This window comes from Leuciscus leuciscus (genome assembly GCF_965113295.1).
Source record: "Leuciscus leuciscus genome assembly, chromosome: 5".
NCBI classification, from domain to species: Eukaryota; Metazoa; Chordata; class Actinopteri; order Cypriniformes; family Leuciscidae; genus Leuciscus; species Leuciscus leuciscus.
In genome coordinates this window covers 51,256,466-51,270,898 of record NC_138729.1, presented here as the reverse complement: position 1 = coordinate 51,270,898, position 14,433 = coordinate 51,256,466, and the positions used below count along the sequence as shown (strand labels likewise).

The 14,433-nt window shown below is 36.3% G+C and overlaps 1 protein-coding gene across 1 annotated transcript in view; it reads right to left on the bottom strand.

Annotated features, from left to right (window-relative positions):
- Nucleotides 1-14,433, bottom strand: part of LOC309499785 (scavenger receptor cysteine-rich domain-containing group B protein) — a 36,257-nt gene that overhangs the window by 12,084 nt on the left and 9,740 nt on the right. Inside the window, exons 5-6 of the mRNA XM_082171257.1 lie at nt 12,817-13,119; nt 10,115-10,180 (exon numbers count right to left, since the gene is read on the bottom strand). Of these exons, the coding sequence (XP_082027383.1) occupies nt 10,115-10,180; nt 12,817-13,119 (369 nt within the window). The remainder of the gene's footprint in view (nt 1-10,114; nt 10,181-12,816; nt 13,120-14,433) is intronic.

The following is a 14,433-nucleotide window of genomic DNA, read 5'->3' as shown; positions in this document are numbered from 1 at the left end:
CGGGGTCATCCCTATGTTCCCACGGCCCTATGTTCCCACATTTCTAAGAATTTTTTTTTACTGAAAATTTAGAAAATTTAGGCCCTATGTTCCCACAACCATATGTTCCCACAGCCCTATGTTCCCACAGCCCTGTGTTCCCACAACCATATGTTCCCACAGCCCTATGTTCCCACAGTCCTATGTTCTCTCAAGATTTTTCTAATTTCAAAGATTTTTCTGAAAATGAAACTCTAAGTCAAGTCATTTTTATACCGCATTTAACTAATTAAGCCTAAGTCCCCTATGAAGGGTGCAGTAGGTTTTAGTGCTTGTGCTGGTACAGGGATAGCCCAATTACATCCCAGACAAGTCTCCCCTAGGTTTAGGGTTAGGGTTAGGGTTAGGTTTGAGTTAGGGTTAGAAATGGGGACATGATGGAACATAGGGCTGTGGGAACATAAGGCTGAGGGAACATAGGGCTGTGGGAACATAGGCATGCTCCCTAACCAACTACACACTGTTGGGCGTAATGAAGAGCACTCTCATCTTTAGCATGCTTTGCCATAATACTAAAATAGTTCAAATTGTAGAAAATTCTTCAGATTGTTCACATGCACAGAAATATTTTGCAGATACACACACACATGCTGTTGGAACATTAATTTTTTTTATTTTTCACCAAACAAGCAGAAATATTTACACTGGACTGAACACAAATATACTCACAAAAAACAGAAAACTGAAAAATACTGAAGTGTTAACAGTTAAGCATTGAGGAGTTTGGTCAGGTGACACATGTTGTAGTGATCCAACGCCGGATACTCTTAAAGGTTACGTCCGTGGATCACGGCTGAACGCGTCTTCTCCACACTCACTTACAAACAAACATTTTTTTTCGCCTATCGTGCGTCTACTCTACACCCCTACCACTAAAAAAAAAACGGATTATATCCAAGACTTCAGTCATAAATTAGTATTAATATTGATAGCATCACTGGTAGCTTCGTTGCTAACTCACTGTCCATCTGTTAAAATGGCGAATATATCAGATGAAAGTAGTCTACCGCTTGGTGCAGGTGAGGATACATTTGAGCTTCACGCACTGCAGTCTGAGCTGGAAGCTGTTGAGAAACAGATCCACAACCTTTTATTGAGACAGGCCGAGCTGAGAGACCGGTGTTTGGCTCTTGAAACATCACGCGCCGATGCACACAAATCAGTGTTTAACGTTACTAACCCGCTGACTCCGGCCGCGTCTACTCCGTGCGTTCCTCAGCATCGGTCGCAATCAGCCATGGTCTCGTTCACTCCGGCTCCAACACGCCAACATGAAGCCTGGGTGGTTCCGCAGCGGAAGACGCGAGTCAGGTTTAGACCAAGACTTTCTCCGACCCTCCCGGTTTTCGAGTTATCGACACAAAACCGCTTCTCCCCTCTACGCGAAACAGAACGCGATGCTGTGATCATCGGCGATTCCATTGTTCGGCATGTACACGCTACGTTAGGTAAAAGTAAGGTGCAAAGTCACTGCTTTCCTGGTGCTCGTGTTTCTGAAATCGCTGCTCGCGTTCCCGAGATCCTGAACGGTGATGAGCGCGTCGGAACTGTGGTCCTGCACGCGGGAGTGAACGACATCAGGCTGCGCCAGACGGAGATTCTGAAGAAAGACTTCAGGAATCTAATCGATACGGTACGCAGCACATCGCCTGAAACAACGATCATTGTGTCAGGACCGCTTCCCACGTACCGACTAGGGCATGAAAAGTTCAGCAGATTATTTGCGCTAAATGAATGGTTAATGTCATGGTGCAATGAGCAGAAACTGCTCTTTGTAAATAATTGGAATCTGTTTTGGGAGCGTCCTAGGCTTTTCCGTGCTGATGGCTTACACCCAAGCAGATTCGGAGCAGATCTTCTGTCGGATAACATCTCTAAAATGTTAAATACCGTTTGACTAGTAACCAAAAGTCCAAATCATAGTCTCTGCTGCACCAATTCAACTGATATAAATACTAGTGTAGAACATTGCATAGAAACCGTGTCTATTCCTCGTTTAGTGAGATCAAATAATAAATCTACTGCAGGATCTAGGAAAAATCTAATTGTTATTAAAACAGAAAATGTTGCTATTAGTAAACAAAAACAATTTCTAAAGCTAGGTCTTCTAAACATTAGATCACTCACACCTAAGGCAGTTATTGTAAATGAAATAGTCACAGATAATAGCTTCGATGTACTTTGTCTTACTGAAACCTGGCTTAAACATTTACATTTACATTTATTCATTTAGCTGACGCTTTTATCCAAAGCGACTTACAATTGCTATATATGTCAGAGGTCGCACGCCTCTGGAGCAACTAGGGGTTAAGTGTCTTGCTCAGGGACACATTGGTGTCTCACAGTGGATTCGAACCCGGGTCTCTCACACCAAAGGCATGTGTCTTATCCATTGCGCCACTACCACCCAACCAAATTATTATTTCGGTCTAAATGAGTCTACTCCATCTGGATACTGTTATAAGCATGAGCCCCGTCTGATTGGTCGTGGCGGCGGTGTTGCAACCATCTATAGAGATATTTTCAATGTTACCCAGAAAACGGGTTATAAGTTTATTTCATTTGAAGTACTTGTACTAAATGTTACGCTCTTAGATGTTAGAAAAACATCCCTATTATCTCTAGCCTTGGCTACCGTATATAGACCGCCAGGGCCTTACGCTGATTTCCTAAAAGAGTTTGCAGATTTTCTCTCAGACCTATTAGTCAATGTCGATAAAGCATTAATTGTTGGAGATTTTAACATACACGTAGATAATCCAAATGATGCGTTAGGAGCTGCGTTTACAGATTTATTAAATTCATTTGGGGTCAAGCAAAACGTCACCGGACCAACTCATCGTCTTAATCATACACTCGATTTAATTATATCACATGGAACCGATCCAACCGATATAGATATCATTCCACAAAGTGATGATGTCACTGATCACTACATGGTAACTTGCATATTACGTACTGCTGTAATATGTCATGCGGCGCCGCGTTATCAACCAGGCAGAACAATCCTCCCATCCACCATAGATAATTTCTCAAATTGCTTATCTAATCTGTCTCAGCTGCTGCCTGAACCCAAACAAACAGATGAACTAGAAGAACTAACTAGCACTATGAGCACCATTCTCTCTAGAACATTGGTTGTGGTTGCACCTATTAAATTAAAAAAGGTCAGAGAGAAAAATAAAGCACCATGGTATAACAATACTACGCATGTTTTAAAGAGAGAAACCCGTATTTTAGAGCGTAAATGGAAACAAACTAATTTAGAGGTCTTTAGAATCGCGTGGAAAGACAGTATGTCACGTTATAAAAAGGCCCTAAAAGCTGCCAGGGCTGAGCACCTCCGCAAACTAATAGAAAACAACCAAAATAATCCAAGGTTTTTATTTAACACCGTTGCTAGACTAACAAATAAACAGACGTCACCCGAACAAAATATCCCGTTACAGTTCAGTAGTAATGATTTCATGAACTTCTTCACTGAGAAAATAGAAAGCATCAGAACCACAATTGTAAACGTTCAATCTTCAATTGCGCCTTATAATTCAGCTTCAATTATCACCCCGCAAGAACAATTACAGTGCTTTACAACTATAGAACAAAAAGAGTTAAATAAACTTATCACTTCATCTAAAACAACAACATGTTTATTAGATCCTATACCAACTAAACTACTGAAAGAAGTGTTACCTGTAGTGGAAGAGCCTCTCCTCAATATTATTAACTCCAGTGGTGTAGTCTACGTGATACGCAGGTATACGCCGTATACCCACTAGAAAAGGCCAAGGATTTGCGTATACCCACTTAAAAAAAGCGTGAGGATACGTATCAACTTCGTTTTGTGTCAGAACTTTCACACTTTCATTCATAAATTCACCCCGTCTGTGTTTGCGAAGCGACGGATCGAATCGCGGAATCCAGTCACAAATGGAACTTGCTATATAAAGCAGAACGTCACGGAATTAGGCTATTTTTGAATGAATAAATCAAAAGTAGCTGCTGTACAATGAATCAAATCTCGATATGGACTAGTGTCTATGAATATTAAAGCTAAAAGAGACTGCAATTGTTCTACGCGTCTCTGGGAATGAGCGCTCAGTTTGCTACACACACACACACACACACACACACACACACACACACACACACACACACACACACACACACACACACACACGTGGTGTTTTCAGCGTTTCACTGTATTGAGACATGATGTAGGCTACACATGTGCACTTCATCGCAGAGCTGCTATGAGAGTCACTTGATGAGAATTTCACCATTTCATTTGATAAAACTATCGTCATTCATTCGTTTCATATACACACAGAAACTGTTATGTCTTTACGACAACCTGTCAAAATAAAAGTTCTGTATAACTTGAAGAAATTATAACAGAAATATATTACTATTGCACAGAGTATACTTCAGGCCTAATAATAATAATAATAATAATAGTTTATTAAAACACACAGAAACTCAAATGTCTACAACCCACCAAAATAAAAGTTCGGTCTAACTCAAATTAATTAGAAAGGGGGGGTGTTATATTAAGAGTATACTCACTACAAAAAACTAGACTACACCACTGATTAACTCGTCTTTATCTTTAGGTCATGTTCCAAGAACATTTAAACTGGCAGTTATAAAACCTCTCATTAAGAAACCTCTCAATTAGATCATAATAATCTAGCAAATTATAGACCCATTTCAAATCTTCCATTTATGTCTAAAATATTAGAAAAAGTGGTGTCCGCTCAACTGGGCTCTTTCTTGCAACAAAATGATATCTATGAAAAGTTTCAGTCTGGATTCAGACCGCATCATAGCACTGAAACTGCGCTCGTTAAAATCACAAATGATTTACTTTTAGCTTCTGACCAAGGCTGTATCTCAATACTAGTTTTACTTGATCTTAGTGCTGCGTTCGATACTATAGATCATACATTACTCTTAGATCGACTACAAAATTATACTGGTGTTCAAGGACAAGCATTAAGCTGGTTCAAATCATACCTATCTGACCGCTACCATTTTGTCTATTTAAATGGAGAAAAATCGATCATAACTCCAGTAAACTATGGAGTGCCGCAGGGATCTGTGTTAGGCCCTCTGTTATTCTCAATATATATGATGCCACTTGGAAATATTATAAGGAAACATGGAATTAGTTTCCATTGTTATGCTGATGACACTCAAATATATATTTCATCACGGCCGGATGAAAACGCTAAATTATACAAATTGACAGAGTGTGTTAAAGATATAAAAGATTGGATGACGCGTAATTTTCTTTTATTAAATCCAGACAAGACAGAGGTAATACTTATCGGTTCAAAAAACCGCCCACAAAACCTTGCACAATACAACTTTAACATCATAGGATGTCCTGTTACTTTATCCTCTACAGTAAAAGACCTGGGTGTTATACTCGATTGCAACCTGTCTTTTGAAAATCATATTTCATATGTTACAAAAACAGCCTTTTTCCACCTTAGAAACATTGCTAAGCTACGTAATATGCTATCAGTTTCTGATGCAGAAAAGTTAGTTCATGCATTCATGACCTCGAGACTGGATTACTGTAATGCTTTATTAGCTGGTTGTCCTGCATCCTCAATAAACAAGCTACAGTTAGTCCAAAATGCCGCCGCTAGAGTTCTTACGAGATCAAGAAAATATGATCATATAACACCGATTTTATCATCACTGCATTGGTTACCTATAAAGTTCCGTATTAATTACAAGGTATTGCTACTGACTTATAAAGCCCTAAACGGCTTAGCTCCAGTCTATTTAACGGATCTTCTATCGCCCTATAATCCATCGCGCTCTTTAAGATCACTAAATTCAAGGCTTTTGGTCATACCTAGGATATCCAGAACCACCAAAGGAGGGAGAGCATTTTCACATTTGGCTCCAAAACTCTGGAATAGTCTTCCTGATACTGTTCGTTGCTCAGACTCGCTCTCCCAGTTTAAAACTAGATTAAAGTCGCATCTCTTCAGCCAGGCATTCATATAATCCTACAGTTCAAACTACAATCCGGCCTCTAGCTCATAAATGCCAGAGGAGAACTGGCCCCCGACTGAGCCTGGGTTCTCCCAAGGTTTTTTTTTTCTCCATTAGGTCACTTGATGGAGTTTTTCGGTTCCTTGCCACTGTTGCCTTTGGCTTGCTCAGTTGGGGATATTTTGGGGATATTTAATTTAATTTTATCAATCAATAAATTCCTCTTGAAACAAACTTTGTTGTATTATTTTAATTTAATACTGTGAAGCTGCTTTGATACAATCTGTATTGTGAAAAGCGCTATCCAAATATACTTGACTTGACTTGACTCGAGATATGAGTCAAGTATATGACATGTGTCGGCCAATCAGATCATGGAGTGTCATTTTGAATGGCAGTGTTTTGAAATAGCAATCATGTGACTTTATGTCAGATTGGTGTGTGTTATGTAGAGTGCCATTTTGAATCGCAAAATGTGTGTAAAGCAGAAAATGTGTTCAGACTTCTGTAGACTTGAGAAGAGGTTTTGCTCTGTGTGTGTGAGTGTAAATAAGTGTGCTGTGCATGTCAGTTTAGTGTGTTAGCAACTGTAAAAAAACTGTAAAATGACTGACAACTGTGGAGGATTTGATGTGTAACTCGAGAAATACACCATTTTGGAAAACAAATCGTTCTTATTTTGAAGTAAGAAGAAACATGAAGCCCTGGTTTCACAGACGAGGCTTAAAATAATCCCAGACTCAAATGCATGTTTGAGTTGTTTTAACTGAAAGCATGTCTTTAATTACGTCGGTGTCGTTGTTTTGTCAGATACACACCAGTAATGTTGTTTTCTAAGGCACGATTAATAAAGCTTAAATGTCCTAATTGAACTAAGGCCTAATCCTGGCTTAATCTAAGTTCTGTTTGTGAAACCAGGCCTAATATTAATTCATGCATCAAATGTTAATTCCGAAAAAATAATTATAAAAATATTTTTTTAAGAAATCTTTTGACAAAATATAAAAAAGTTTGCCTAGTGTGTTTGTGTATCATATAAGCCTATTGTGTGTGTGTGTGTGTGTGTGTGTGTGTGTGTTTGAGAGAGAGCGAGAGAGAGAGAGAGAGAGAGAGAGTATGTGTGCTTGTGTGTATAAAAGGTTGTCACATTGTTTGTGTGTGTGTGTGTGTGTGTGTGTGTGTGTGTGTGTGTGTGTGTGTGTGTGTGTGTGTGTGTGTGTGTGTGTGTGTGTGTGTGTGTGTGTGTGTGTGTGTGTGTGTGTGTGTGTGTGTGTGTGTGTGTGTGTGTGTGTCATATTTGATACACCAGGCTTTGATGGCTCATATATAGTGAGAATATGGAGGGAAAAACATATTTAGAGACTCAAAAAGAGCAAAAATATAAATTTTGGTGCAGATGCTGATATTTCTATGGCCAAAAAGAAAAACTGATGCTTGTAATGTAAATCAATGAGATCTTTATAAAAGTATAAAGCATATACTTACATTATATGCATATAAATATAAATATCTGCCAATAATATGTCTTAATATTATTCATTTTATGTAATAATATTAGTTTTATGATCAAAGCGCGGTAGTTTTAAAACATATAATGCAATGGAATACAATAATGACTGAGAGATGAACAAATAAACCTTCCTCAAAAGCCAAACATCATATTTTTGATACTCGCATTTGAACATGATTTATGATGTATGGATAAGCAAGTTAGCGTAAGTTGCTTCAGTCCAGTAAATGTTCAACTATTAAAATATAATAGTTATACTTACATGTACAGCTTTAAATATTCTACGTGGATGTCATGGCTATTTCTGTGCATATTGACTTCGCTGTTATTGTTATTGGGCTACGGTTTCAAGCAAACACACGCTGATATTTCTCATATTGTTTTATTGAGCGATGCTGAAAGCCATTCTCATATTGCCAGAGGAACAAAGACTCAAGCGATGATTCCATACCATTAAACTCCCCAAACACATTCCCATAAGGCTTTGCTGCTTTCTTTAGCCACATATGAACTACATGTAGATATGGGTGCAGCTCTGATGACCGAACCAGGACGTGACAAACAAAGACAGGATGAACACGATCTCCTCAGAAACCCTTCCGCTCTCATCTTTACTTCATCATGACTATAATCAGCGTTATTACTAAAACGGCAACACTTTAAAATAAGGTCTCATTTGTTAGCATTAGTTAATGCATTAACTAACATGAACTAACAAAATTACAGTTTGTTAATGCTAGTTAATAAAAATACAGTCGTTAATTGTTTGTTCATGTTCACAGTGCATTAACTAATGTTAACAAATACAACTTTTGATTTTATGTAAATAAAATATTTTAATAAATGTTTAAATTGACATAAACTAAGATTAATAAATGCTGTAGAAGTGCAGTTCATTCTTAGTTCATGTTAATTAAAGTAGTTTACTAATGCTCACTAATGAACCTTATTTTAAAGTGTTACCAATGAAACAAAAAACCAAGCATAAAAAAATAAATGTTTACTGAAATAAAATTAAATAAAAAAAAAAACTTTTCAAAGTTGCTTTGAACATTTCTTGTTTTCATTTAGTTCAACTTAATAAGCTGAAATAGCTCAAACTTAAAGAAAATTAATAAAAACTATATGGACGTGTTTAAAAGAGACAATAAACATGACAAAAACACAACAAAATTACTATAACGAACTAAAACGAAAATTAAAAAATATATTAAAAATAAAAATAATCTCTATTAAAATATCACTGACTATAATGAGACACTGCACATTAGTTTTGATTCAGAACTTTTGTGTCACTTTTTCTCTAAAAAGGCCCTAAAATTTAACATTTTAGGTTATTCACTAATATGCAGCACATCATACACGTCTTAATATATTGAATAAAATATTAACAAATATAAATCATAAACTTAATATTTAAAGTATTAATCAACAAATCACAATGAAGTAAAATATGAAGGTGAATTTTAAATCATTTCCCTAACAATTTATATAGTCATAAATTACTGCTTTTCCTTTGTTTCCAAAATCACTTTCCATTCCATTTCCATTCTTTTGTAAAGTCTTGTTTAAGTTCCTGTGAATGACATCATCCTCCAGGAAGTGACATCATGTTGGAGGGAAATAGGTCGTGAATATTGTGTACACTTATTCTTATTATTATATTCACTACATTCACACTGACAACGTCCTCGTTATACAACATCATCATATTTATGAACAACAGCAGAACTCATATCTTTATATAGTATTTTTTTATGTTATTTAAAGTACATTATGATAAAAACTTCGCTTGTTACATATATGTGTATATAAAATAACATTTTAGCTGTAAATAAATTATAAATGTTGGCTAGATTATGTTCAGTACCTGTCTAGCGATGTATGCTTATGCTGAAATATAATTAAATTATTATAATCGCATCCAAAATAGAAGTTTGTGTTTACATAATATATATATATATATATATATATATGTGTGTACTGTGTATAATTATTTTGTATATATTAATACACACATATGCATGTATATGTTTAATATTTGCATGTATATACTGTATATATATTTATACATAATTGATATTATATATAAATATTTTATATATTAATAACACATTTTTCTTAAATATATACATGCATGTGTGTGTATTTATATATACAAAATAATTACACATTAATCACAATTAATCATTGCCCAGCACTAAATTAAAAAATATATCAATTGTGTGTCATGTATAGTGAGTTGGCTCACGTGATTTATGTTTCACGCTCGAGAACGTCCGTTAAGGAAACATATAGTGAGCACTGATGCACCCTAGTTTTTGCAGTGCATTATGGGACTTTTAGGGAGTGAACGTGCACTGGAAGGATTCTGTGATTGACAACTCACTGAACTAGGGAGCGGATTGAGTCTCTCTCTCTCTCTCTCTCTCTCTCTCTCTCTCTCTCTCTCTCTCTCTAAAACATTCCATCCTGATTAATCAAATTATACAAATTAGTTTGAGAGGATGTTTAAATAAAACTTATGTAAGAGTTCAAATAAACTGTTTAACTTACTTATACCAGAGACCAGACGGGACGGGGTTGTTGGCTCCAGGCCTCGAGATTCCACCACATTATTGCCTGTGAGAAACAAACAATACACGATCTCGTCATTCATAATTAATTATCACCACATATTAGTACCAAACATGCCAGAACTTCTCCAGTGTTTAGTGCAGGTGTTTAAATAATGCATGCACATGTGTCTTGAGACAGATCCTCTTAATTTCTCCTTAATGTGACTTTCATCAGCAATGAGTGACAGAGTTTATGGAAGCTTGTGGAATAATGCAACTTTTTATCTCACAATTCTTGCTTTTTTTTCCCACAATTGCGACTTCTTACAATTCAGACCGTAGTGCAAGTTTATATATTTCGCAATTGCAGTTCAGACTTTTTTTCTCAGAATTGCAAGTTTAAATCTTGGAATTTATTTATTTATTTATTAATTTTTTTAAGAATTTTTGTTGTTGTAATAAACTCAGAATTACAGGTTTACATTCTTCTAAATCTCCTTTTGTTTCGCACAGAAGAAAGAAAGTTGTACAGGTTTGAAATGACATAAAATTAAATCATAACCAAATTTTTTTTTTATAGATGAAGATATATATATACACACAAATACATAGCCAATAATACAATTTCCTGACATATTCGTGGTCCGTACACAATTATAAAACAAAACTCCAATTGGTGATTCATATTTAACATTGATCAATAAGTGGGAGAGTCTTCATCTTTTCAAAATATGTAATCATGGATTGCCAAGTCTTATAAAAATTTTGGACAGATCCTTTCATTAAATATGACATTTTCTCTAATTTTAAGTATGATACTAGATCACATAACCACGTTGAGGCTTTAGGCGGGCTTGTTGACTTCCACTCAATAATATTCTTCTTCTCGCTAATAAGGTGGCAAAAGCAATACATTTTTTACTTTATTTGTCAGTGATACTCCGTGTTCTGGTACTCCAAAAATAGCAACTTCAACACTGGATTTTATTTTATTTTTTCATGGGGAAAACAAGCTTCCATAAGAATATGTGTGAATGTTTCACTTTAAATGTTGTCTAGAGAAGCCTAGCCTGAAAGTTTCAGTGTTCTCTAGCTGTGTTTCCATTCAAAGATGCAAAATTGGAATATCGCATAAAACATTTGCAAATAAAGCAGTGTTTCCATCTCATGTGTTCAAGAGAACAAGGTCATCACTTCCTGGGAAATTGGCCCAAAAATATCTGTAATAAAAATGTAAGTTGCTGCAATCGAGCTCGTTTTCCCTCCATCATAAACGAGTGTTTCTCAGAGCGTCAGATGAAACCCACCAAACGCTGTCGTGTTCTCCTGCGTTCGCATGCTGGTGTTCGGGAACACACTCGTGTGTGTGAGACGCTTCTGGAGGGAATTAAACCCAATCATTCTGATGACAGACTTTGACTAACCAACATCTGAGATGCTGCGATGCGATTGGTCCACTGGTTAGTCCAGTTATCCAATCACAGCCTCGGCTGAGGCAAAGTCACGTCAGTTTCTTATTGAGCATCAAGGGATTTATTCGGTAAATGTATGGCAAGCCGTTTTAGCTTAAATTGTACCCAGCGTTACTCGTCGTAATTGCATTTTTACTAGTAAGAATTCAATTAGAGAGCTCTACAATTCAATTCTTACTAGTAGCAATTACAATTAGAGAGCTCTCCAATTCAATTATTACTAGTAAGAATTACAATTATAGAGCTATCTAATTCAATTATTACTAGTAAGAATAAGAATTACAATTACAGAGCTCTCTAATTCAATTCTTACTAGTAAGAATTACAATTAGAGAGCTCTACAAATGAATTTTTACTAGTCGTATGTCTCCATTGACTTCCATTAATTTTTAATTACGGAGCTCTACAATGGAATTGTTACTAGTAAGAATGCAATTACGACGAGTAACGCTGGGTACAATTTAAAGGGATAGTTCACTTTGAAATTAAATTTTGGTATGTTTTAGCTTACCTCAAGGGCATCCAAGATGTAGGTGTCTTTTTTTCCGCAGTAGTTTCGAAACCGTAGCCAAGGCGACATCTAGTGTATATATCTATACCCGCCCGCGCTCTCAGATCACTTTGGACGTGGCTGAGTTCAAGAGGTAAAAACGATTTAAAAGCTGTTCGTTTTCTCACACAAACCGCTCGTTTCGTGTCTTAGGCCATCAATGTGTACTTACGATGGGGAATTGTTTAATTTGGACGACGGGGAATTGTTTTAATTTGGACTCTGTGCATGCTGTTTGAGACAAGTGACCATAGACCTGCATTATATGACTGACAGACAAGAACGGTTTGACCTAAAAATATCAAAATTGAAACTACTGCGGAAAAAAAGACACCTACATCTTGGATGCCCTTGAGGTAAGCTAAAACATACCAAAATTTAATTTCAAAGTGAACTATCCCTTTAAGCTAAAACGGCTTGCCATATAAATGTGTTTCCACATAAAAATAGGTGGATGGAAACACAGCTAATGTTGACAGTATAATTGATAATTTCTTGATACCTCTACAGGTGACGGCCACGTCTTCATAGTGGTAGCAGTTATGGATATTATTTTTTATCTTATTATTTTAAGATATAATATTATTTTTTGTATGGAAGCTTGTTTCCGCCACAGAATAAAAAAATAAAAAAGGTAATTTCGACTTTTTATCTCTCAATTGTGCCGACTCCACGTACCTTTACAGGTGACGGCCACGTCTTCATAGTGGTAGCAGTTATGGACGCCCCATCCCTGATTCCCACACTGACTCAAGTCCATCTCTCCCCCTTTACAGTCCACGTTATCCAGCAGGATTGGCCCAGATCCCTGACCGAACCTGGAGCTGCTCCCCACGGCCACGGCCACTCCGCAGTCCAGCTGTCGGCACACCACGTTCGAGTCCACCATGTCCCAGTCGTCGTCACACACCGTCCCCCACGAGCCGTTGTGGAGAACCTCCACTCGACCCTCACACTGGTTCCTGCCGTTCACCAGTCGCACTGGAGGGAGAACACGCGTTTCTAAAGACGTCTCTTCAGCTAGAACCAAAGCTGTGTTTATTTGATCAAAAATACAGTCAAAATGTGAAATATTATTACAATTTAGAACAGATGTTTTCTATGTGAATATATAGTAAAGTGTAATTTATTCCTGTGATCAAAGCTGAATTTTCAGCATCATTACTCCAGTCTTCAGTGTCACATGATCCTTCAGAAATGATTCTGATATGATGATTTTGATGCTCGAGAAACATTTATTTTTTCAGAATTCTTTGATGAAAATGTAAATTTGGAATCTTTTGTAGCATTATAAATGTTGTTAGTGTCACTTTTAATCATTTTAATGCATCCTTGTTGGATAAAAGTATTAATTTATTTTATTTTTTTCTATTCTGCATGGTAGTTTATCATGGTTTACACAAAAAATGTAAGCAGCACAACTGTTTTCAACATTAATAATCAGAAATGTTGAGCAGCAAATCATCCTATTAGAACGATTTCTGAAGGATGGGTTTATTTCGCTGTTATTTTAAGTGTGGTTTTAGTGTGGTTTATGGTTGTCTTCATGTGTTTTAGATATTGTACAGCACTTTGTTCAATGGTCAGTTGTGTAAAAGTGCTTAATAAATAAAATAAACGAAACGACACTGAAGACTGGAGTAATGATGATTTTGATCACAGGAATAAATGACATCTTAACATGTATTCACATAGAACACAGTTCTTTTAGACTTTGATAATATTTCAAATTTTTACTGTATTTTTTAAAATCAAATAAATGCAGCCTTGACGAGCAGAAGAAACATAACAAATAATATACAAACAAATAATAGACTTCAGGAAATAATTTGGCACTGATTAATAGAAATACTGTTTACATGTGTTTTACTCTCTGTGAACTGTGGCAGTAACATGGTCCTGAATGATGAACTTATACATGTACCATTAGTATATGTGACCCTGGATCACGTCACCAGTCTCGAGTCGCACGGGTATATCTGTGGCAATAGCCAACAATACATTGTATGGGTCAAAATTATCCATTTTTCTTTTATACCAAAAATCATTAGGATATTAAGTAAAGATCATGATCCATGAAGATATTTTGTAAATTTCCTACCGTAAATATATCAAACATGTATTTGTGTGAGTGAATGCTGCACAATCGCCAACATAAATGGACAACTTTAAAGGAGATTTTCTCAATGTTTAGATTTTTTTGCACCCTCAGATTCCAGATTTACAATAGTTGTATCTCGACCAAATATTGTCATATTCTAACAAACCATACATCAATGGAAAGCTTATTTATTC